Source organism: Sapajus apella, unplaced genomic scaffold (assembly GCF_009761245.1).
Source record: "Sapajus apella isolate SASKATOON/1434 unplaced genomic scaffold, GSC_monkey_1.0 scaffold21, whole genome shotgun sequence".
NCBI classification, from domain to species: domain Eukaryota; kingdom Metazoa; phylum Chordata; class Mammalia; order Primates; family Cebidae; genus Sapajus; species Sapajus apella.
In genome coordinates, this window is record NW_022436961.1 from 28,552,582 (window position 1) to 28,578,137 (window position 25,556).

At 46.2% G+C, this 25,556-nt stretch overlaps 1 protein-coding gene across 1 annotated transcript in view; it reads right to left on the bottom strand.

Moving 5' to 3' along the window:
* Nucleotides 1–24,584, bottom strand: part of EBF2 (EBF transcription factor 2) — a 202,933-nt gene extending 178,349 nt beyond the window's left edge. The window contains exons 1-6 of the mRNA XM_032288567.1: nucleotides 23,889–24,584; nucleotides 21,258–21,414; nucleotides 20,119–20,182; nucleotides 19,795–19,850; nucleotides 19,245–19,318; nucleotides 12,237–12,305 (exon numbers count right to left, since the gene is read on the bottom strand). Of these exons, the coding sequence (XP_032144458.1) occupies nucleotides 12,237–12,305; nucleotides 19,245–19,318; nucleotides 19,795–19,850; nucleotides 20,119–20,182; nucleotides 21,258–21,414; nucleotides 23,889–24,019 (551 nt within the window). The 5' untranslated portion in view covers nucleotides 24,020–24,584. The remainder of the gene's footprint in view (nucleotides 1–12,236; nucleotides 12,306–19,244; nucleotides 19,319–19,794; nucleotides 19,851–20,118; nucleotides 20,183–21,257; nucleotides 21,415–23,888) is intronic.
* Nucleotides 24,585–25,556: the final 972 nt, after the last annotated feature.

Here is a 25,556-nt window from a genome sequence, read left to right on the forward strand (position 1 = left end):
TCTGCTCACCTGACTGCCTTTTCGTGAATCTCCTACATGTGAATCAGCTTCTGTATAAACCAGAAGGCAAAGGTTATAAACCCCAGATAAAGATTTAAAAATCACTTTAAAAAAAAGGAATCACAGCATGTGCTGATTGGCTCTGAGGCCAGTATGGCTACACAACATCTCTCTTCCCCCTCCAAGCACTGAGAAAGGGCCATTACTTTCCAACTCCTCACCTCAGAAACTAGGATTCAGATAGGTTTGCCAGATGAAATACAAGATGCTTAGCTAATTTTAAATTTCAAATAAACAATGAATTATTTTTTTTTGTATAAGTATATCCCAAATCTTACATGAGACAGACTTATGCTGGAAAATGATTCATTGTTTATCTGAAATGCAAATTTAACTTGGACATACATTCTTTAAAAAATCATTCATGCTTATTTGATATTTATATCTAAGGGGCATCCTAGTTTTTATTTGCTAGATTTAATGAGAGGGAAGAAATGGATGGATGGATGGATGGATGGATGGATGAATGGCAGAGGAGTAAGCAAACCAGTGCTGATGCCAAATTTTACTACGGTTATTACCACACTACAAGAACAACAGTCACTTTGAGTTCTCAGCCTGCAGGTCATAAATCTATTTCCTATGTATATCTTCTGAAGTGAGAAAATGCTTTCTGCATGTAAGAAATGGGCTCCACACAAAATCACTGATTATAGTAAAGTCAAAAGCCATTGGTTTGCCCCAAGGCATGTGCTTGGAAGCTAATGAATCCTCAAGCCTTCAGTAAATCCTCCAAGTCTTTCAGTCCAGTTAGAAGCTCTGTAATTCAGCCACAATCTATTCTATGTGAATCCCACTGTTTCTCTCTTCCCCTTCCTTGCAGAGACCACCTCAGTTTTCTTCTAGGAACTGGAAACCTTGTCTCTTATCCCAGTTGAGTCTTTGACCTGCTACGCAGCTCCTGAAATTGTTGATCTTCAATTGGGTTTTCTACTCTGTAATGTGGGATAACATTTCCAGTCTGTAGCTAAAATGAATTTTGCACATCGTTTTCAACTAATTAGACAAATGGCCTGTACAATTGTGCATGAAGCACCAGAAAAGCTCCTCTTTTGTCTCTGTAGAGACCCACCTTGGGGCATTTTTGGAGGGGTACATGGAAGTAACAGCATTCAGAGACACAGCAGCCCCAGCCCTCATCTCACTGTCATCTTGTGAGCTCTCTGTTTTAAAAGTCTTGGCTTCTTACGGGCTTTTTAAAAATGAAGACATTAGTCCCAAAGTGTTGGTTCTATCCCTGCGAATTCCTCCAATTCTGTTATCACATCAGTGGAGTTAGGAATTTCTCCCCCTATTTCCCTCTCAAAGGCTCTTGTAAAATGGGGGTACCTGCTGCATTTCTGACGAGCTCTGGCTCCTTGGTGGTCTCGAGGGGAACAGGAAAGTTTGCCTTCACTGGAACTTTTGAGTTTAGAATAAAACTTGGAGGATAACCATTTCATCAATGACCCAGTCCAGACTGATGAAACTGCTTGCAAGCTTTAGTCTAGGCTGGCTGACAAGCTTGGAGCCTCTCATCACTCAGCTACTTCCCTTTCTGATCAAATGTCCCCTCCAATTGCAACTCTAGGTCAATGTGAAGAAGACAGCAACACAAAACAATTCTTACAAGATTCTAATTCACAAACAAATCATCTCATCAATCCCAAGTGGGTAGAATCCTAAATCTGCAAATCACCTGTGGATAACTTCCTTCTCTCCTTGGTATATGTGTCTCATTTCCCAAGCATTTGGCATGTCAGTCTCTTAGCTGTGTCAAAAATAGGCCCAAAGAACTAATTCAGCACTGTTCGCTCAAATAGAGGAAGAAAGATGATAACCGGCAGGTTTGAGAGGTCCTCTTTGGGTAAATATGTAGTGTTATCTTAATCTTTCCCAGGCTCCGGGATCTCTGTTTCTCCTAAAGCCAGCTGGATGAGTTTGCAAAGAGATGCCTTTCCTTAAAACAAATACCTACTTCTTATTTCTAGCACAGCGCAATTCTAGAGTACTGTTCTTCTGCTCCTCTTGACTCATCCCTTTCCTAGCAAATCTGCTATTTAATCACACCACATAATTTTATAAGGAAGAAGCTGGAAGTTGAAGTATGCCATCATCTGTTCTAATAACCATATACATCCAGTTGGTCCTCTGATTTTCACTGGGAATTGATCCAGAGGTCTTGGGCAAGTGCTTTGAATGAGAGAATGCTAGTCATGGTGAGTTGGTTTTCATTTTTCTCCTTTTTCTGAAGAATTACTTACAAATGGTTTGGATTCTGGCCTCAGAGTTTCTGCTTTCTCACAAACATTCAGGCTACTAAAAAATTCACAGATTGCCAGATGGTATAACAGCAGTTCCCTGCAATGAATCTGAGCTTCCCAGTGAACAAAGAAGACGCGTACTCATGGGGACAAGTGGCAACATCAGCAAAAGCTTTGGAGTGGGGAGTGTACTGGGGGAGGGGAAGTGGAGTGTGAAGAGGTGAAAAAAAGGACCTTTTCCCTCCAGTGGCTGATACCAGAATATTTGGCAGGGAAAAAACTGACTTTCTAGCAGGTTCCCCTACTTCCATTTTCCATTTTCCAATCCATCCTCAAAGTTCTCTCTCCAAAATACCAGCCTGCTCATGAAATAGCACAACTCAAAGTCCTCTACATCTTCTATCACCAACAAAGTAATTTCAAAATACTTTTGTATGGGGCATATAAAGTCCTCTAAAATCTGGGCCCAAATCATCTCTTCAATTTCTCTTACTGTCTCCCTTCACACATATCCACCACGTACCTCTAAAACTATGTGCAGGTTTGGGAAACTCTTTCTTTTCCACCTGCCTTTCCCGACACTTTCTTCCTAGAAGGCCATTCTGCCCCAATTTGTAAATACTCGAGGTATAGCCGTCACCCCACCTATCTCTGCCACAATGGAAATCATCTCTGCACTTCAGATCTTCCAGAGTGCACAGCCTTTTCCCTCTTTGACGGCACTTTTCACATTCTGCATAGCATCATAGTTATATCTACACACCTTTGTTTTTCCCTATCAATGCCAAGCTCCTAATGGGAAAGCTTTCTGTTTACTCAGTCTTAGTATCCCTCAGTCCCCCTTGCAAGGTTCATGACATAATAGGCCCTCGATATTTACTAAATATAAGTAAGAATTTTACAACACTAGATATCTGTTCCTGGGCCTGTTCTGTACCTATCTGCCACTGGGCATAAGATCGCTAAGAGGCTGTAGAATGCAGGAAGTCACAGGAATGGTCCTATATGAACTGCCAATAGACTCAGTCACCCAAACACTTCAATGCTTGGCAGTCAGAGATTAATCTGTGAATTAATATCTATGGAGTGTCTGTAACATCCGAGCCACTGCAAACACGCAATGTGAGACACAGGATCATAACTGCCCTGCCTTGTTTTAAAGCATCTGTTCTATCATGCCTTATTTGGGTGCCTTACTTTAACATATGTAACACAACAACTCAAGGGGAGAGGCAGTATTATTAACACCATCTCACAGCTAATAAATATTGGCATCAAGATTTAAATGGTATGTGGTATCTTGTATCTGAGAATTACAAATGGAAATGTAAGGCAAGCATGAAATAGGTAAAATAAATAAACAAATCATCTAAATAATACCCATACCCCTGAACAAGAGTAAGCATTTGTGATAAAAGTTAAGTGAGGCCGGGCGCGGTGGCTCACGCCTGTAATCCCAGCACTTTGGGAGGCCGAGGCGAGTGGATCACGAGGTCAAGAGATCGAGACCATCCTGGTCAACACAGTGAAACCCCGTCTCTACTAAAAATACAAAAAAAATTAGCTGGGCATGGTGGCGCGTGCCTGTAATCCCAGCTACTCAGGAGGCTGAGGCAGAAGAATTGCCTGAACCCAGGAGGCGGAGGTTGTGGTGAGCCGAGATCGCGCCATTGCACTCCAGCCTGGGTAACATGAGTGAAACCCCGTCTCAAAAAAAAAAAAAAAAAAAAAAAAGTCAAGTGAAAAGACTTTTGCTATAAGAATTAGTATCTCTGAGGAAGTAGAATCTGAACTAGGTCTTGAAAAGGGGACAGGATTTATATTGGCAGAGTGCGTGCGGTAAGTATTCCAGGTGGAAACAGTGTGTACAAAGGGAGAAAATAGAAAAAATTCAAGATCTGTGGTCCAGACAGGGGGATTCATGGAGAAAGAAAGGATGGCATTCAAACGTCGGAAACCAACTACCGTCCATTTACCTAGTCTTCAGAGCAATTTTTATATTTTGTAAATATGTATTTACTGGCCAGGTGTGGTGGCTCATGCCTGTAACCCCAGCACTTTGGGAGGCTGAGGAGGGTGGATCACCTGAGGTCGGCAGTTCGAGACTAGCCTGACCAACATGGAAAAACCCTGTCTCTACTAAAAATACAAAACAAAAAAAATTAGCTGGGAGTGGTGGTGCGTGCCTGTAATTCCAGCTACTCGGGAGGCTGAGGCAGGAGAATCACTTGAACCTGGGAGGTGGAGGCTGTGGTGAGCGGAGATCACACCATTGCACTCCAGCATGGGCAACAAGTGTGAAACTCCATTTCAAAACATATGTATATGTATATGTGTGTGTGTGCGTGTGTGTGTGTGCGTGTATGGGTGTGTGTGATTATTTACACTGTATGCTCCACAAGAGTGGGACCCATACCTGCTGTATTCCCTGATCTCTCACTGCCATTCACAAATATTTTTTGCTTGATGACTGAATCACACAAGGACTTACCAAGTGAATGAATGATAGAACAAGCCCATTTATAGACGACTCAGCTAGTTTGGATCATATCCTAAAGCTCCAGTGTCAGGAAGCTGGCTAGACAAGCAGAATAAGTATAATTCTTAAACACTAATCCAACTACATGAGTGAATTTTGCACCACCACCTCTCCAGTCATGAAGAGGAGTCGTTTTTCTGTTTTGTTTTTTTTTAACCACTTGGCTCCAGTGTTCTCCAGTGAAGAGCTTCAATCCATAGGGAAACTTTTCCCCAGCTGCAGAGTTCTTTATCTTACCTGTAATTCCCTGAAAGTCCAAGAGACTAACAAATGTTTCGCTAGGAAACAACGGAATGAGATCATGAAAGAATGATGCATTCACATTGGATAATCTGTCATTTTTTAATTGAGAAAATCTAAACCCTCCCTGAGGGAATGAAATTTTCCCTTTTAAAAAAATACACTGAGGCAGCACCCCACACCAGTAATCTCAACACTTTGGAAGGCTGAGGTAGCAGGACTATTTGAGGCCAGGAATTCCTGAGACAAGACGGGGCACAGAGTGAGATCCTGTCTCTACAAAAAACTAAAAGTTTAAAGGTAGCCAGACATAGTAGTATACCTATAGCCCCAGCTACTTGGGAGGCTGAGACAGGAGGATCACTTAAGCCCAGGAGTTTGAGGTTGCAGCAAGCTATGATTGCACCACTGCATTCCAGCTTGGGCAAGAGAGCAAGACCCTGTCTCCAAAAAAGAAAATTTTTTTAATTGCCTGGGGCCCAGTTTCTGTGGGCTCTTCACAGCACTGGGTTCTCCCATACTGGAAATGAAGAGTCTGGACGGAGAAGATATATGTATTAATAACTCCATTAAATGATTGAGGAAGAGGGATGAATTAGCATCCCTGATCCCCAAACTTGAAGCCTGAGCAAGAATCAGAGAAAGTAGAACTGGAAGGTAATATATTAGCCACCCATAAACTCAAGGTACTTTATTTTACAAATAGGGAAACTGAGGCTCAGAGAGGAGGTTCTTGACCTCTGTAATATTAGACAGCTAACTAGTGAATGTACTGGGGTCCAGTGCAGTCTTCTGGTCCTAATTTGGGGCCCTTTTTGCTACCCTGCACTACCCAACCCTCACTCATATCAAGGACTGCATTTTGTCAAACCTGTCACACAGTTGAATGTGACTCACACAGTATCAGAGTTAAATGCTACTTCAGGGGCCAACAGGGCCCACTCCTTCCCCAAAACCAGAATGCCACTCCAGTGTTCCTATCAATTCTTCCAGGTCACACCCACCAGGCCCTTCCATCTTCATGGCTCTTAATTTTGCAGTTTTTTTTTTCTATTATACCAAACTCTTTATCTCTGTAATTCCCACCTATTGACTAAATTCCAGTTTAACAGGCAAACTGGCTACGTGACCTTGGCTGAGTTCTATAACTCCTTAAGGCTGATTTTTTTTTTCCTTCAAAGTTGAGATTTTTATCAGCCGTTGAGGATTAAGATTATTAGACTATTTTAGTAACACCAATGTCACAGTACAATGTCCAACATACAGTAAGTGCCAATTAACTGTTAGATAAATGTTATTATTGGTTTTATTACCTATCTGTCTCAGAGCCAGACGTCTTCATTCAGGAGATATCACTATTGGTAGATCTGGTTTGCCCATGTCTGAGGAGAGTGAGGCAATGGTCACCTTGTAGACATAAACCTCACCTGCAGCTCAACTCCAACCACTACCCAAATTCCATCTCTACAGTGATTCTCCAAAAGTTTCCATCCCACAAATCGCACTTTACTGGAGTTAAGAAACACACTTGAGAGAGAGAAACAGCAAGTACAGCCCAGGGGAAAGTAAACCCAAACGTATGCTCCAGTAGAACAAGGTAGTCCATGAGGCAGAGAGAGGCAGGAAAAGGCTGCTCTAGACAGCAGGGGAAGGGCCAATGGCTAGCCTGGACCAGAGGCATGACCAGCAGATGACAATGCCCTCACCAAGATGAGGAAGGAGAAAACATCATTAAAGACAAGAGTCACACCCATCGGGAGGACTACAACAAAAATAAGAAATAACAAGAACCAGTAAAGATGCAGAGAAGCTGGAAGCCTTGCTTGTGCTTACGTACAATACGGAAGAAAAATAATGAACTGCCATATTGTTTCCTATAGCAACTGTTCTATTTTACATTGCCACCAGCGTAAAATACCGTTGCTACTGTACATGGCTACCAACGTGAAATAGTACAGTTCCTGTAGAAAACAATATGGAATGAAAATATAATTACCATCTAGTCTACCAGTTCCACTTCTGGGTATATTCCCAAAAGAACTGGAAGCAAGGACTCAAACAGATACTCATATTCTCATGTCCACATTAACATTATTTCCAGTAGTCAAAAGGTCAAAGCAACCTATTGCCAGATGAATAGATAAAATGCGGATCATCCATACGATGGAATATCGTTCAGCCTTTAATAGGAAGGATATTCTGACACACGCTGCAACATGGGGAGTCCCTGAGGTGATGCAAAGTGAAATAAGCCAGAAACAAAACGATCAGCAGTACCTGGTTCCATTTACATGAGGAATGCAGAGTGGTCAACTTCATAGAGACATTAAATAGAAGTGTGGTTTCCATGTGCTGGGGGGTAGCGGAGGGGAAGTGGGGAATGTTCAATGGGTACAGAGTTTTAGTTTTGCAAGATGAAAACAATTATATAAATGAATGGTGGTGATAGTTGCACAACAGTGTGAATGTATTTAATGCCACCGAACTACACATTTAAAAATGGCTAAGATGATAAATTTTATATGTATTTTACCACAATTAAATTTAAAAAAAGAGAAAGAGAGAAAATGGTGTTAGGAAAACCCCTCACGGGCAACTAAACCTCAGTTTACTCAGATCTTTTTGAACAAATCTTTTGAATGAAGGTCATTCTGCTGTTTGGTTTCTCAAGAAAGAAAATAGTCAAAAACACATCAACACTTAAAATGGACCTCCTGGGAAAAGAGCTCAGAAATGTATGAGACCAAAGTTCCCAAACAAAAGACTGGGATATTTAGCATGTGAGAAATAGGTTGGACCTGCTTTTTATTTATTTACTAGAAAATATCCTACCAATATGCACACGGGCAGCCTACCAAGATTCAAAAGAAATTCTTGCCCTCCCTATCCATCTGACTTTCTGTGTGGCTGACGAGGACAAGAACAAGAGGGACTCATCTTCCTTCTCCCACATTAGTCAGACTGTCCCTAAAATCCTCTTCTCACAGATCACTAGGTTATCCTGAGTCCCTCAGAGGCTCACTGGATCGTCAGAGAAGCTTCCAGATAGAGAAGAGCATTTGAAGAGAACACAGCCCCTAACAACCAAGTCTGAATGACAGCTTCCTTCCAAAACACAAATGCAAATCCATTCAAGCCTTTTATTTTTATTTACCACACAGGTCTTTACAGACAAGAGCTCAGCTGAAGACCACAGTAAGGACGATGTTTCATTATGGTTTCTGTTTGTTCTGTTCTGTTTTGGGGCTTTTTCCCCACGATGGGGACTTTGGATTTTAACACTAAAAATTAATAGGGAGACCCTTGATTCAGCAGCAAGTCCTGCTGGGCTGCGTTTTGGGCTGGTCTTTTGGAGAGGGCTGTAATTGTCCAAGAATTCACAAAAGCATACTGAAAAACTGAAAATAAAAAATAAATTTATATTTCTAAAGAGAAGAAGGCTGGGAGTAATTTAGTATTGGGGAAAAAACTCCAAGTCTGGGACTAAGTTTTGGGAAATGGAGAACTAACTCCCTAACGGGGGATCCCCTATTGTAAACGCCAGTGGTTTTCAATTAAGAGGCCACATGGTAGTAAAAGTGATTTTTCATATTTCAAGCAGCCTATTGGAAACAGAAGATCTGCCAGGATATGGTCACATGGGCTCACCGGGAAGGCACGTTGTTTACTGTCTGAGCTGGAAGCCTCCCAAGTCAGTGTAGTAACACTGGTTATCTCACCCCGATCAAAAACTCTTTAAATTGGCCATTGACCATATCAAGGACATTTCTGAGGTGAGATGCTTTTCCTTTCCATTTTGTTGTATGTTTTTGATTAATAAAATGGAATTACAGCTGCATTATTACTTGTCCATAGCAGTTTGGAAGGAAAAATCCTGCCAAACCCTGTGTTCACCCAGGAAGAAGCTTAAGGGGTCCTTAGAGTTGAAAACTTGGGAAACCATCCTGTCCCTCTTCCTGGAGCATGCACATTTCAAGGGAATAAACAGACTCATTCTGAGCCAGAGTGCAGCGTGCCTGTTGTCTGGGAAAACGCAAAGACAGACAGTGTAAATTAACTGCATCTGGTAAGGTTAGGTGAGAAGGGGGAGGAGATAATTAGTTGGCATTATAGGAACAAGGGCAAAGAACAGACTTCTATATTTACACAGAGGAAATCCAAAATAGACTGCTTTGCACCCATTTGGGGCTTGTGAGGGAACTTCGCATGTCCACGTTGGTGGATGGACACAGAGGCCAGATGCAAGGCTGAGCCAAACCCCTGGATACTATAAGCACCATCCCCACGTTCAACAAATGGAAACCTGACTTCATGCCTTTTTTTTTTCTCTTTTATTGGAGACAGGTCTCCCTCTGTTACCCAGGCTGGAGTGCAGTGGCATGATCATGGTTCTCTGTAGCCTCAACCTCCTGGGTCCAAGTGATCCTCTCACCTCAGCCTCCAGAGTAGCTGGAGCCAGAGGTGTGCACCCACCATGCCTAGTTAACTTTTTTTTTTTATTTGTATAGATGGGATCCCAATATGCTCAGGTTGCTTCCTGCCATTTTACTTCTGAAAATGAAGGCAAGAAGGCTAAGGTAAACCCAAAAGACACTCGGGAGCAATGAGACAAGGTTTCAGTGAGAGAACGGTTATCTTCAAATGAAAGCCCTACAATAAACCAGCCAAACAAATGCATCTGTTTATACTAAAGTGGGCGCCCTTAAAACCTGATACTGGGCAATTTACAGTATCCTTTGGTATGTATGTTTCCCTGTGTAGACATGCAACATTTCAGAAGTAACACATATTTCCAGTGATGCAGAGACATCACTGGGCTATCGTATTGTGCATAGGATAGTAAAAATAAATGCCACAGTCACATAAAACTCATAATCTGCAGCCAAGATACAATTTCCACTTTCTCAGAAGAATTTAAAGCATGCTAGCACAAACTATGAAGGCACCTAATATGAAAATCTTTTCTTTCTATAGATGCAAGGATACTTTCTTTTGTACATGTGTACTTTCTTTTGTAACGTGTATTACACAGGAAGAAAACATGAGCATAGTCAGCTTTATCTGTGAATGCAGTTAGATATAGTTCTCTAAAGTAGGAGCTCCTGCTCAATGCAGAGCCATTAAGGTATGTGCTTATGAGATCCGAGGTAGAGGTGAGTATTTACGGGTTTGCAAACATTTCTAAAGCTGGTTTAGAGATATTTATTTCAAGAAAGGAGGTAACAGTCATGAAGTTAGAGTATCCTCTTAAAAGAGAAGCTAAAGATGGTGGAAAAGACTAGATAAAGATTAGTGAGCTCCATCCACAAGCCCGAAAGGACAGGACCTTGGTCTAGGCTTTCTCACATGCTTCCTGTCTCCCAGAGAATCCCTGGGAAACAGAGAAATGAGCAGATCCAACTCATCAGTTAGGACAGAGAAAGTGCTGGGAGGACAAGGCTGTGGCCATAAAGAGAAACACAAGTCTGGAAGTAAAGACAGCTCTGTGATGTTCTTTTTTTTTTTTTTTTTTTTTTGAGACAGAGTCTCGCTGTCTTGCTCTGTCACTCAAGCCGGAGTGCAGTGGCATGATCTTGGCACTGCAATCTCCACCTCCTAGGTTGAAGTGACTCTCCTGCCTCAGCCTCCCAAGTAGCTGAGATTACAGGTACGTGACACCATGCCTGACTCATTTTTGTATTTTTAGTAAAGATAGGGTTCCATTATGTTGGCCAGGCTGATCGCAAATGTCTGACCTCAAGTGATCTGCCCACCTTGGTCTCCCAAGTGCTGGGATTACAGGCATGAGCCACCGCACCTGGCCTGGAAGGAGAGCTGTGTTCCAATGCCAGCTCTGCCCAACCAACTGCACAACCACGGGCAAGTCATGCCACCATTTAAGGGTCAGATTTTTCATTTATAAGATGAGGAAGATGACTGACTCCAAAGAGTACTTGCAACTCTGTATAATTAAGCTTCTCTGTACTTTCGAAAAGACCAGAGCAACCCTGAATACCTCCCTAAAATACAGCTCACTGGAACCTTCTAAAATGGCAAAGACACTATACACCATCCAACAAACACTTTATATCTGCCTATCATTCTCTTTCAAGCATCTCAGAGAACATTGCAAAGCTGACACTGATATTTCAGCAGCCTCTTGAAGCCTACAGCAGTGACAGAGCCCCCCAACCCACCTTTATACAATTGAAGAACAGAGATGCTGAGTGCTTTGTCCAAGGTCAGAAGCTAGGACAGGACCAGAATTCCAGCCTCCTTAATTCCTAGGCTATGCTATACTTTCCACGAAGAAACCAAGCTGGCTTTCTGGGAAAAATGCCAGAGGTTCCATTCTCCCAACTGAGAATTTGTTGGAATATTGGAATAACAACTTTGGAGACTGTGATCTCTCCAATCCATTTCAGGACCTGGCTAGAAATGTGAAAACCCAAAGAAAGAAGCAACAGGGAATTATTCCGTTTTTTAACGAAAGAGAAAAAAATTAGGGGTGGGAATATGGGGTTTCTTAAAAATTACACGATTGCTGGAAGTTAATTTGGTATTTCTTCGATGGTTTGTAAGTTCTGTTTCCAATCACAAAAACAGGCAGCAGAGGATGACTAAATCACATTTCGGTGAATTAGTGTCTTGTCCCAAAGAATCTTTCCCATTCTGAAAATATAACATAGAACCCAGGATGCAATCCTCCATGGTAGAAAGGAATCTCCCTCAACGCAACAGAGTGCTTGTCCTAATCCCCTAAACCATACTCTAAATTGATAATCTTCCAGCCCAGCAGCAATCATGGAGAATCATAAAGCAGATGCCACTTAACTGGGGGCACACTGCCTCTTCTAGAAAACTGACTGAGACCATCCCCTGCCCGAGAGGAGAGAAGCCATTGCTTATATCCTTCACCACACATACTACTTATTAGGCTGAAGTCAGTTCACCTGGAAAAGACTCCGCCACAGATTTAGAAACACATGTTCCGAAGGAAGATTCTGGCTTCTGCCAAGAAAGGCCAGCATGAGGAGGCTCTTGTTGGACGAGCTTAGTGACTTGAAATAACACGAAACCAACCTGACAGCAAAGCTCCACGGATCAGTACTCAGAGTTGAGGTTCATGAAGAAAAGAAACCAAAAATGATTGAAAAATCACTTTTTCCCCCTACCTGTCAATTATGACCGGGTCCGACGGAGTCTCATTTCGGTTTCCACAGCTTTTCTTCTCGCAGCATCGACTGTAGATTGGGAAGGAAACAAAAGAGTAAAAGAAATTTATTAAATCAAGAAAATGCAATGTGCACATGACAAACAAGAACATTCTTTTTTTTTTCCTCTCCCCAAGACAAAGTCTGGCTCTGTCACCCAGGCTGGAGTGCAGTGGCTCAGTGGCTCAATGGCTCGATCTCAGCTCACTGCAATCTCCGCCTCCTGGGTTCAAGTGATTGTTCTGCCTCAGCCTCCCCAATAACTGGGACTACAAGTGTGCACCACCACGCCCAGCTAATTTTTGTATTTTTAGTACAGATGGGTTTTTACCATGTTGGCCAGGCTGATCTCAAATTCCTGACCTCAGGTGATCTGCTTACCTCAGCCTCCTAAAGTGCTGGGATTACAGGCGTGAGTTGTAGCGCCTGGCCACAAGAACATACACAAAGATGAATCTGTCTTAGGGGGAACAACACTCGCTGGGACCTGCTGCAGGGGCGATGCTGGGAGGGAGAGCCTCAAGAAGAATAGCTAATAGATGCTGGGCTTCATATCTAGGTGGTAAGATAATCTGAGCAGCAAACCACCATGGCACTTGTTTACCTATGTAACAAACCTGCACGTCCTGCACATGTACCCCTGAACTTAAAGGTTGAAGAAAAAAATAAATAAATATAAATAAATCTGTTCAAGGTAGCTTCCCAACAGTAAGCTGCTTGAGGGCAGGATTTATGATCACATTTTATAAAATAAAAAATAATAACACTGAACCTGAAGTCAAAATATACTCAAATTCTCACTCTGGGACTTATAAGCTGGCTAATTCTCAGCAAATCAACTTTCCCATGAGCCATATTTGTAAGCTGAACCATGGAAGGTTGGATTTTAAGATCAATAAGGTCACTTCCAGATTGAAGCTCAAGGATTTTATGATATTTTTTGTCTTTGTGGCTTAATAAATATTTGAAGAAAGAGGAGGAAAGAAAATGTATAAAATAGGCTGCCTGGATTACTACAAAGCTTATTTACATAACATCTTTCTCCAGAGATCTTGGTATACTTTGTAAACATTTATTCATTCACTCATTTCCGTCATTTTCAAAGATGAAGGATGAGGACCAGAACTATGGTATGCATTTTAAAATAGGAGGAACATGAGGCATGGAGCTGTGGGATGGTATCTCCAATAATTTTCACCAAGTCTGAAACAGAAGTGATATCCCACTGTTTGTAAGTGCCGTTCTGAAAACTCCGCTTCCCAGGACGTCCCCCATGTGCTGGGTACCTGGTAGAAAGACCTCAATAAATGCTGATGGGATTAGCTGAGAGGGAGATAAAGAAGATCCCCTAAGACAATTACAAGGAACAGAAAGTACTCCCTAGGACCTGAGAGGGGAGCAAAACACTCCAATCCAAAGGTATCTATTCAAAAATACCTAGACAAATGTGAGAAGGGCAAAGGAAGCTTGCTGGTAAGAAGCACAGGGAATTCACTCCCCTTACCACCAGGTAGCCCATCTGCTGCTTGTCAGGGCTACAGACTTTTGAATACCTCTCTGCTCATCTCCGGCACACGGTCCACTATCAACTATAGTTGGCTAAGAATGTAGCCTTGACATGGCTTTAAAAATTCGTAACTATCCATACTGGTTGGAGAATATGCCTAAGAAGTAAGCATACTAAAAACAATCAAATTATACGTGAGCTCTGCCCTTCCCATGGTTGTTTTTCTGTAGCCTAAGTTTGATGTGATACCTTATGAAGTTGCTGAACTCGAAATCAGTGTTCTGGTCTCCAAGCCATCAACCAGCTTCACAAATTTAGCCAAATGTCTTTAACCCTCTTGGCTTTTTGTTTCTTATGAATTAAGCGAAAGTGTTGGATTTGATTCTCTCTAGAGTCCTTTCTAGGTTTAAGTCCATGAGGCTAGGGGATTTCATGAGCACCCTTTGAAACTAGCAATAGCAAGAGTTAAAAAGGAAGTCATGTGACAGCAGGAACCCAAAGGCCTAGCACCAGCCCAATCCTAGTTTTTGTTTTTTTGAGACAGGGTCTCACTTTGTTGCCCAGGCTGGCATGCAGTGACATGCAGTCTCAACCTCCCAGCCTTCAATGATCCTCTTTTCTCAGCCTCCCGTATGTAACTGAGACCACAGGTACACACCACCACACTCAGCTAATTTTTTATTTTTTATTTTGGTAGAGACAGGGTCTCACTGTATCATTCAGGCTGGTCTCGAACTCCTGGGCTCAATCTCTCTGCCCACCTTAGCCTCCCAAAGTGCTAGGATTACAGGCATATGCCACCACTCCAAGCCCCAGTCCTAGCTCTGTGGCTCTCTGCAGCTCATTTACCCTCTCTGGTCCTCCACAGAATTAAACATAAACAAACAAATAAATGTCTTAAAACTTTTTAAACCCATCTCTTTCATGCAGGATATGTGGATTCACCAGTGAATAAGTCTACCATCCTCAGAAAGTAAAATGTACTTAAGAGATGCTAAAACATTTGCAGGAAATGGGCACAATGAGGTTTTAAGAAATTTAATCAAATTAGTAGGAAGGAAAAGAAAAATGATCTCAACTTTCTTAAATACCAGAGTTTGCCACTGGGACTTTCTGAAATAATATTTGGCCTTTGAAATTATATTAGATCTTAACTTTTAAAATTTCAATCCATCCCAAGATTAACACCAATAAAAATGCAGGCCAGCTGCTCTCCCACCTCCTAAACCCCTTGTCTGTCTTCCCAAATCCCTACCCTCCCACCCATTTCTCCCACCTTTCCTGTTTCTAGAATATTGCTTATGTCAACGTAATACCTTTGCAGCTCAGGCAAACCATTTTTCTTAGCAACACAATTTCAAAAGACCCATACATGCTAGTTACCTAAAGACCTTCAAGCAAGACTCTCCCCTTTGACATCACCAGCAGGTCAACCTAACCCCAAATATGTGTGCAATGCCGGGTACAATTTAATTACAAGAGCGCACACTGTCAGAATGTGCCAATTTGTTTAGTTTGGGTAGGAATTATTCTGAGGGGGCTGAGTAAGTTTGCAAAATTGTTCAGCTGAATTCAGCTGCCTTCCATGGGGATTTCCTCTGGAGGAAAAGAAAAACAGATAAAAATGTAAGCCTGGTGCCAGTGTAGTATAACATAGGGAATGAACTTGGGAGGAAATGATATTCAAAGAAAAATGCAGAGAAACTTTAGGATCCAGTCCTCCATTTTCCAACAGTAACATATTTAAATATCATCTCTAACATTGATATTCAGCACGGAAAATACATAGAAGACATTCACTTGGCCGAACTATAACAGAAAAGGTATAAAAATAATAGAACTTGGTTGAATTAGCCCCATTTAAGCCTGCCTTAAGATTTTCCTAGGTCTGTAAGTTGGCCAAAGCAAATCGTTCGTTCTTTTTTTTTTTTTTTAGAGAAAAGGTTTCATTAATATGTTCTAGTTGTTCTTTATTTTGTTTTTTAAACCGTGTTCAGTCCTCCTGCCAGCAGTATCAGTACAAGCAATGGGAAATGGAGAACCCGAAATGTTTGTGAGCCTACACTCTCCAAATAGTGTGGAACAGCTCAGAAACCAGGTCCCTGAATTACTCAGATGACAAACTCAATTCTCCCTTCCCTTTGCTGTGTAGACAAAGCCTGGATGATCAGCTTCAGATTCAGCAACTTTATTAAAAGGCTTTTAGGGTTATTCTCCAACATGCAAGTCTGAAGTTCATGATAAATGTTTTCTAAAACTGAAAATGACTCTAAGATTTAAAAAAAAAAAAAAGTAAAAAAATAAACAAAGCAAAAAGAAGAGGAAACTGAACTTGGCAATAGGTTAAGACTGTGTTTGTAACAACCCCAGAGAGACTCAGAGGTGCTCTTTTTTCCTGATGAATGAAAATGAAAGCTGTTCCACTGCTTCTCTCTGCCTTGGTTTGGTTTATTTTATTCTAGTACTTATTTGGAGAACCTTTTATCTGAAACACTCTCGATTTATTCTCCCCATCTCCACCCAGAGTCTTCGAAGGAGAGAGAAAAAAATAAAACAAGTTGGAGGTGGGAGGTGGGGAAATATGAGAAATCTTATCGCGATCCTGAATCCTACCTGCATTTTTCAGAAAGGGAAAAAGAAGAGGGATAAAAGATGGCTGGGGAAGGGAAAAAATCCCCAGCCATGGACAGAGGGCATCCAGTCAGCCAAACTTCAGCTCACGACAAGCGAATGTGTCCCTTTCCCCTCCAAAATCTTTTTTAAAATTCAACCTTCAACTTTCAAAAATCTGTCTCTAATTTCAAACTCAAATAAGCGCACAGCATGGTGGCTTTTGTTTTGTTTTCTTCTCCCCAACTCCTCCCTGCGATTGCATAACAAAAGTGTCTAAATTCACACCATCTGGCCGATAAAGACACTGGCCTCACTGCCCGGCTGGCCCATCTGATTAGGGCCCTGTCTAGCCTGCGCCTTGTGGCGAAAAGTCACAGCTGTGGGGTTTGCTCGAGCTCAATACAACTCTGTTATTAGCCAGCTGTAGGCCTTGAGACGACTTCTGTTCAAATTATAATATCTTTTAACCCTCTGAGCATTGAGGGCTCAGGGGTGGCTGGCAGCGACATAACAACTAGATTTCTTCTTGCTAATAATTGGCAAAATGAACCAAAGCAAAGAAGAGAGGAACAGAGACCATTGGGGAAGGGGGAAAAAAAGTTATTTCTAAAGAGATTTATTTTGTCTCTGCTTTGTTCCCCGTTTAGAGCTAAATACCAATTTATGAGCCTTTTACTAAAGATTATGGAACATAAAACCATCTGGGGAAGCGCCCAGGTATGTCAGATAACACTATGCAAATGAAACTCAGTACAGGCAATAACCCTTGAAAAACGGAGCACCTGATTCACCCCTCAATCATTGACTGCTACGACTGGCTCCTAAAATGTAAGAGAAGGAACTTTACCCCTTCCTGGAGAATCAACCAGCTCTAGCTGATAGATTGAATGATAACTTCCCTTTTGGATGCATTTAATATTTGCCATCACACATCTCATCTGTACACATGTACACATACTCACACAGCTGCAGACAGTATCCATCCAATGGATCATTTATTTACACATAACTAATATCTATTTTAAATTCTAGTTTGGGAAGAAAACAGCAGAGCATCTTCCCAGGTCTCCAATGCAGAGAAGTTACAGTACATTAAATTTTTATATTGTGTTACTAATGCAGACTAAACTAGAGGCTTTAAAAATTGATGCTGCTACTTAAACAGCATAAAATGAGGAGGATTTGATTGGGCTTAAAAATAAAAATGTCAGTCTTAACTACAGCTGGATGGGGCATGCAAGCATTATTTAAAATGATAGGTATAATTCATTAGACAATGGATCAGTTTTTGGTTTTTTCTTTCCTTTTCAGAAGTTAATCTCTCCAAAGAAAGGCAAAATAACAAACAACAAAAAAACCTGCTTTCAACTAACAACCTAATCAAAGCATCCTGACTATTTACCTCAAGGTATTATATGAAGCCCATCTCAGAATTGTATTTTCTTTCTGAATAAAGTTATCAAAAGTCCCTGGGATACTGGCGTATCTATCGTCTTACTGCTCCCAATGCCTTCCTCCCCCCAGCTACTCCAGTAAGGAAGCCTTCATTGCTTTCAGCTGAAGCCACTGGCATTTGGAGAGTTTGTTTTTTTAATACTTGGTCAAAACCAAAACAAACATGTCTGATTGTTATGGTTTCTTCCTGACTGGGTTGGGGAGGGAGACAGGGCTTCAGGGAGCTGCCCATAAAACAGTCCACACTAAATCAGAGAGCCTGCAATTACCCAAAACTAGTAAGTCTGGAGTTGGGAGACACTCACTAAAGCAATAGCCAAGTAAGGAAGGATTGGGGCTTTCCCTCCAATCAGAGCTTTTTGGAGGAAGAAAGGCATGTGTGGAATAGGCATTTAAATTTTCATGATAAAATAACCACACTGTTTCCAGAGTTTCCTATTTATATCTTTTCTTGTTTGCGGTGGGGTCTCCAGCACCCAGCCAATACCAGGCACATACTGCGTACTCAATAAACATTTGTAAGAGTAAGTGTGAACGCGATTCCTCTGATTTTTTAAATTTTCTTCTAGTCAGGCAGAAGAAAGTGGATAATACACAGGGCTCAAGGTGGAATGGATTGGTCTCTGAAAAGAAGATGGGAAAGGTGCAGAAAAGCCAGTAGACAACCTTTCGCGACTCGAACATCAGAATCCAGCTGTTGCTCCACACTGCAGATCTCCCCGTGGGTCCTCTCCCTGCCCCTCCTACGCACTGGTGGGAAATGGACTGATCTCTCTTCCAGGTAGTTCCTTTTGACCTGAGAATCCACCCCCCCCACACACACACACACCCGCACGTGAAGTCCTAAGAGAGCAACTTTCCGGGAGGAAGAAAACGCCTCCGCATCACCGCAGGTGCCTGGGTGCCAGGAAGCGCCCCGGAAATGAGCCGCTGGACCCTCTGGCGGTCTCTCGCCCAGACTAGGAGTCCTTCCAGGGCTCTGACTCAGTAACTCCACAAGTGGCCCGCCTGGAACTCTACCACGCGAGGCCCGGCGGGAACTCCAGCCGAAAATCCCCGATCCCAAACCCGGCCCGGGTTGCCCAGCCCACTTCCAGCACTACTGACCAGGGGACAATGAAGACTTTCCACTGGCCAGAGGAAACTCCTGCGACATCAGAGACGTGAAATCCCGAGTCATTCTGGGTTTTCTTTCCAGTCCTAAGGGCTATGCTCTAAGAAACTTGCATAAAATGGTTTCCGTGAATCTGCACCCTGGACTCGCGAGTCTGCCCGCGAGGCCTCCCAGCTGCGCGCCCTCACTCCTGAAAATTAGTCCCGGGAACGCGGCGCGCCAGGCGGGGCTCGAGCACCTGCGGGCTCTCCCGGCAGGCCTGGGAAAAGGCGCCTCTTACCTACACATCACTTCGTGCGTCAGGAGAACTCGGCACATTTCCGGATTCTTATTCTGTCCCTCGTAAGCGATGGGCTGTAAAGTAGGTGGGGGCAGGAAGGGAAGATGTGGAGAGGGGTGGAGGGCAAGGAAAGAAGGGACTTCAGAAGGAGCACAACATCGCTTTTTCTCCCACCGCGTGCCACTGCGTTACGAATTCCCGCTAGCAGCACTACCTGCGCATATGAGTTTGGACTCAAATCATAGAGAAGTTTGCCCCAATGAGAACATCATTCTTAGCAAAACGGAATGTTTGGGGACCTGTATCTCTCAATAATTGTTTCCTCTCCATCCTTTTTGTTTGCCTCCCTCCACCCACAGAGTTTCCCTGAGCCAGACAGAGCAGGACATTTGATGAGACAGAGAGAAGAAAACAATTTGCCGTGGAGGGGGCTGTGGAGTCTGACCCAGGAAATCGTGGAAGAGGGGCAGGTCAGAGACAAACTGGGAGGTTTTGAAGAGGAGGGGAGGTCAGAGACAGACGAAGAGGAACCAAGTGACTTCGGGCTCACCTGCTTGGTGACCGAGTCGATGAGCCTGACGTAAAGGTCCTGTTCCGTGCGGACACCTGTGGGGACCCGACAGGCAGGAGTTAAGGGCCGTGGAGCCCCTTCCAGGCACCCCAAGCCCGTCTCTGCCCTGTGGCTGAGGCCCAAGCAGCCTCTCCAGGCTAAGCCGGCCTGGAGACAGTGACCTCCCAATCCCCTGTCCTGGGCAAGCCTCCCGCCGCCCTGGTCTCCAAAGCCATTCCTGCGATTGATCGTGGCAAAGTCACCGTGTGCGTCCCGGAAGCCAGCTGCTAGGCGCCGGCTCAAGGTTGCTGTAGACAAGCTCACCGTTGCTGTAGAGGAGCTGTAACTTGTAGTGAGTGCCATTGTTGGTCTTCTCGTTGCCTTGTTCCTGAAAAGAGAAGGAGCGTTTGATTCCCCTGCCTTCCAGCCCCCTCAAAAATGGGGGAAAGAGGAGAGAGTGAATCCCTACCCCACATCCCTTCTCCCCATCAAAAGGCAACTTTGAACAACCACCTGTCCTGCCCTAGGTCAAAGGGCACGAGCATCTGCTTGTCCTTGACCGCCCTCAGAAACTTGCCAAGACTCGTAGCCACTTGACCTTTTCCGGCCCTCTGTCTCCTTTAAAAATGTCCTCAGAAGAGCGACCCTTGAGTTTGGACAACCAGACAACTCGCCAAAGCTGCCTTTAAACAGGCGCCACCCAACCCATAAGGCTCTGTCTGTCCTTAGGAAGCCCCATGGCTTCCCTTGGCAGAAAAGTGAAGGGACTTGTCATTTGGAAGGGCAGCATTCGGGCCTATCCTGTGAGGACTGCGCCTGCAAGGCCACGAGCTCAGGGACTGAGCTCCAAGTTCAGGAGGGACTTTGGGAAGTGCCTGCTCTAAAGCTCATATTGTACAGCTGGGGACATTGAGACCAGGAAAGGGCAAGAGGTTTTCCTTCGGTCACACATGGGTTTCGGCAGACTGTCCTTCATTTGAGATCGAATCCAGCCCCCAATTCCAGGCTTGAATTTAGAGGAGGCTCTGCCTTGGAGGAAAGAAGGCACAGCCTGAAGGCGGGCCAAGGTTGGGCTGCCGGCTTCCATTTAGTTATGCAACTCAGCCCCCCCCCCTCCCGCTGGCTCTCGCAGGTGCAAAATAATTAAAATTAACCCCGAGAAGGGGAGCGGTGGCCTTGGGTGTACTTTTTAACTATGGTCTAGTCCGAAGGGCGTTTGCTCCACCGTCAGTCCATAATCAGGAGCTACTAAGGGCGCCAGGCTCCCTGCTCCCGGTGGGGAAGTGGGGGTGGGAGGAGGTTCGGGAAATAGACTAATTTAGAGGCTAGGGGTAAGAAGTCTCGATTTTTCATCCCTGATGATGTGAGTGGAAAAGTGTCCCGAGAGTGACAGATGGAATCTTTAATGCTTCGCAAAGAGGGAGTTATTAGGCCGCAGAGTTTGGGGGGTAAGTTCCGCTTACTTTGTCATTCTCCACAAAGTCCACGAAGGCCGTGCGCTCAATCTCCACCGGCTGCCCCTGCCTGTCATAGAGCGCCAGGACGAAGTGAAAGAAGTTGGATTTCCGCAAGTTGGAGGGAGGCTGCTTCTCAAAGTGGGCCCGGGACAGGGCGACCCCGCTGCACAGGGAGACAAATAGGGGACACAGGACACGGGCAAGAACAAAAAGACGATGTTACTAACCGCTCACAACACTGCAGAGGGGCAAGGGGTCTACTTCTCAGGTCCAGAGTTCTGACCCTTAGGCCTTTTCTCCAGTTCGGATAAGAAAGTGGAGACTCCTTAGCAGAGTCACCGTGGCCACGGGGTTTGGGTGACAGGCTTGATGCCTGGGGTCTCTGACACCACCCAGCGGTCCGGCATCCCACTGCTGGGCCACCCACCATCCTGTCTTTAGTGGAAACCGAAAGACCCGGGCTGCCCACAGAGGCCCAGATTGGTCCCCTAAAGAGGTGACCCGCGTCCTACACCAGGGGGATGGCTCCATCCACTCCCTCAGGTGGTACTGCTGGGTGTATCAGGATGCAAAGCTGGGACCCAGGGTTAGGAGAATAAGTGCCTCCTTCCCTTCGGAAGAAGGGACCCTTTTATTTCGTATTAATTCAAGTGACCTATCCTAGACCCAATGCCCACAAGGCCCACATGCTAACTGGGAAATGTAGTGGCTAAGAACCCCAAGGTGCGGGCAGGAGAGTAACACAGAGTCCAAGTCTGGGTCCTTGGGCTGATTGCCTCCCTCTTCCGAAAAGCTATGCCTGGGACAGAGGCAGCTGGGAATCCTCGAGACCAGCCCCGGGGATCACTGGCCACCCCAAATGAGATGACCGACATAAGGGACCCTCGATCCCAGAGGTGCTAGGTGGGGAAAAGCTAACCTGTTACAAGGCAAGAACCTCCTTTCCTGGGGCTGCCGCAATCCCCACTCAAGCTGCGTTTCCCGGCGGCGCCAACGGAACCCAGTGACTGTGAAACCCAAGTTAGGGGACCCTCGAGCGTGTTGAGTGTGTGCACACACTTCCCAGCCCGCCGGTCGCAGTCAAATCCGACCTGGCCATCAGAGCCCATTTCACCGAAGACTTGGGCCGCAGGCGAGCGCATAGATTGAGACGCTGGGGTCTCCCAGCCGTCTGCCTCGGGGCGAGAGCACCTTCACTCATTCTTTTTGAAAGGGGTAACATTTTGGCTAAGATCTCCCCCACTCGGTCTGCATGTTCCAGCTTCAACAAACTTTTTGATCCCGGGAAGGGAGGCAGGCGAGGGAGGCGTCTTTAAGGAGCCCGGCTAAGGAAATGCGCGGCACAGCCGGCTCTGCAATGACGCCTTATTTCCGTCTGCTCGCTGCGGGGCCAGTCCCGGAGCGGTGCTGAAAGCCGCCGCCGCTGCAGCCGCCGCCACGCAGTGCAATCGGCGGGAAGGAAACCCTCGTGCCCCGGGCCGCGGGAGGGAGGGAACCGCCGCCGGCCCAAGTCCGGGAGTGATGAGACTTCTGCTTCCTCTCCTCCAAGGGTGGAGGCCGGTTCGCTCTACCCGGGACACCGGGACAGTTTGGGAAAGGGATAATTTCTCCGAATGATGTCGGCACGTAAAGGTGGGTGAGTGGCCAGGAAGGCAGACGACGAGACGAGGGTCGTGGAAGAAGTTCATGGGCTCTTTGAGGGTAGAAGGGCGGCTTCTCTCGCAGACAAGGACCTGGAGACCAAAAATCCCAACCCAGTCGTGGTGATGATAGAATGGGACCGTAATGTCTTCGTAGGGTGGCACCCTGGACATGGTATTTACTATCCCAGCACGCGGACGCCTAGACACAAAGTCAGCCTCAGGGATCCGCAAAACCAGAAGCTGGTGACCCCTGCGCCTGCCTGGCTGCCGGTCGCCTTTCCTCGCCTCTTTCTCCCTCTGCAACTCCTTCTATCGTGACTCTGTCTTCTCTCCTCTTTTTAATTTCTTCTCTTCTCCAGCTCCCCAACTCCGTGCGTCTGGGTCACCGTTTTACCTTTAAGCCAGGACCGTCCAGCCTATTCCCTCCTCCCAGAGCCCCCAGCCGCCTCGCCTTCCCGGGCGGCCGCTCCGGCTTCTCCCGCTCCTCTCGCCGCCGCCACCCTCTGGCCACCGGCCTCCCGGGCTCCAGGAATCGCCCAGCAAGATGCGGGAGGCAGGCGCTCGCAGGCGGCGTGGCGAAGCCGGGAGTGGCCGGGAAGCCGGCTTTCCTCCGGCGCCGCGCCTGCCATAGCGGGTCCTTACGCTCCGCTCCGGGCCAGCCTGGCTCAGCTCGCAGGACTAGGGACCGAGCTGGGAGATGTTGGGTGCTACTTTGTCATTTTTCCTTGCAAAGCATGTACTGCGGTAAAGGAGTGGGAGAGAAACGCCAACGACCAGGCAGTTCAGAAACTCCAGTGCTGGCTGCCCAGTGAGCGTTCCCCTGACTGCAGCATTCTGCTTGCCCGAGGGCGAACCCCAGCGCGCAGGGCCTGGGCGACAGATGGGGGGACAGGGAGAGAGAAAAGCAAGGGGAGCAGGGGAGGGGTGAACACGGCGGAACAGACGGTAAGAGCGAGAGACCGAGAGGGTAATAATTGCGCGGCCGTGTCGTTACCTCTGTGCGGCGACATTAGCGTCCACCACTCCGACATTCCGGACCCAGGACCTGACCGAATCCATCTCTGCGCCCAGCGATTTCTCTTTCAGAGCTGGTCCTCTTCCTAACGTATCTTGAATTCCAAACATTTAAAAAGTCTGATCCTCTAACTGTCGCTTTAAAAATGAGTTACAACAATACAGTCCTGACTGTATCCAACGTTGCCAGCAAATCGTCTCCTCCAAAGCAATCCAAGAAAAGGGATCAAGTGCCCAAGTTTGAGTCTTAGGGAAAAAAAAAAAAAAAGATAACCGGTCCTTTGCTTCACTGGCGAGGTGCGGACTGATGTAGCCAAAGTTTGGGTTCTTATCCTCCGCAAGTTCAGATCTGCCGCCTCAGCCCCTCCACCCTAGGTCGCTCGCATCCTTCCAGCTGCAGCGCTGCCTCCTGAAAGTGATCACAATTTAGAAGCATCACCTGTTCTGGGAGAAACTGGAAGAAATTGATGGCTACCTAATCTCTCCCCTTCCTCCAGATCCCCCCTCCCTGCTCCTCCCCACCTTTCCAATTTAGAAAAAAAAAAAAAAAATCCCCAACAGGATCAGTTGTAAAAGGAAGGGGAAGACCCGGAGCCGAGAGGAGGCGGTGGCTGCGAGCGCCGCGGAGCCGGGCTGCAGCCGCGCGCGGGCCCCATGAATGGGTTACTACGGCCCTGGCCTCGGGAGGCGGAGCCGCGGCCCGATAAGGAGCCTCATTTGCATGGACGCTCGGGATTGGCCAGCGCCGGGTTAGCCGGTCCGACGTCCTCCTGCGGCGCGCGCCACGCTCTGCGTTGCCGGGAGTCCGGGAGGTGAAAGGGGACAGAAAGCTGCGGGCGTCGCGTCCTTGCACGAATCCCGTGTGCGTGCGCAGGACTGGGGGGCCCCTGACACCCTGCACTGACTTAGGGTAGCCGGGCTCTGCGGGCTGGGGACGCACGGGCTCGGCCTGGCTGCGGGAAGCGTCCGTGGATCCTGCCTCTAGATGTAGGTGTTTGTAGCCTGCCGGGAGGCACGTCCGTTCCCGGGGTTCGGATCTCTGTGCATGCTTGTGAGCGTGGCCACGTGTGCTTATGTTTTGTGCAAACGTCCCCCAGAGCACCCAGCTCCCTGAACGGCTCCCGCAGGTCTCCTGGAGTTCCATGGTGATATCAGATGTTGTGTGCGGCTTGCACGGGGCTGAGAGTGGAGGACACGTGAATGAAGGCGGGGGATGGAGTGGGGTGGACAAGCCGGGCGCAAGTGCTGCTCAGATAAATACAGTGCCGGGGAAAACGGTCCAGGAGCTAAGGAAAACACTCGCGGGCCGGCGCGAGCTGCAGTCGCACCGTGTGGAGGAGAGGCTGCTGACAGATCGAGGCGGGCTGCGTGCGCGAGCCGCCGGGGCGTAGTCCCGCGGGTCCCCCCGTTGCCGCCCCATCTCTCTGTTCCCGAAGCCCCCGGGAGTGGGGGGGAGGGACGGGGGAGTCGCGGAAACTTCGCCCACTGCGCGGTGGCCGCGGTGCTGGCCGCAGGCTGGTGGCCGGGAGGCGGTGGCAGCAGCCTCAGCGAACAGCTGAAACCCTAGACGGCTTTTTAACTGCGCCGGGCAGCTCGCGGTGCCTATTAAACATCCTCCTGGCTGGGTGTCATTTTCTTGCTTCTCCTT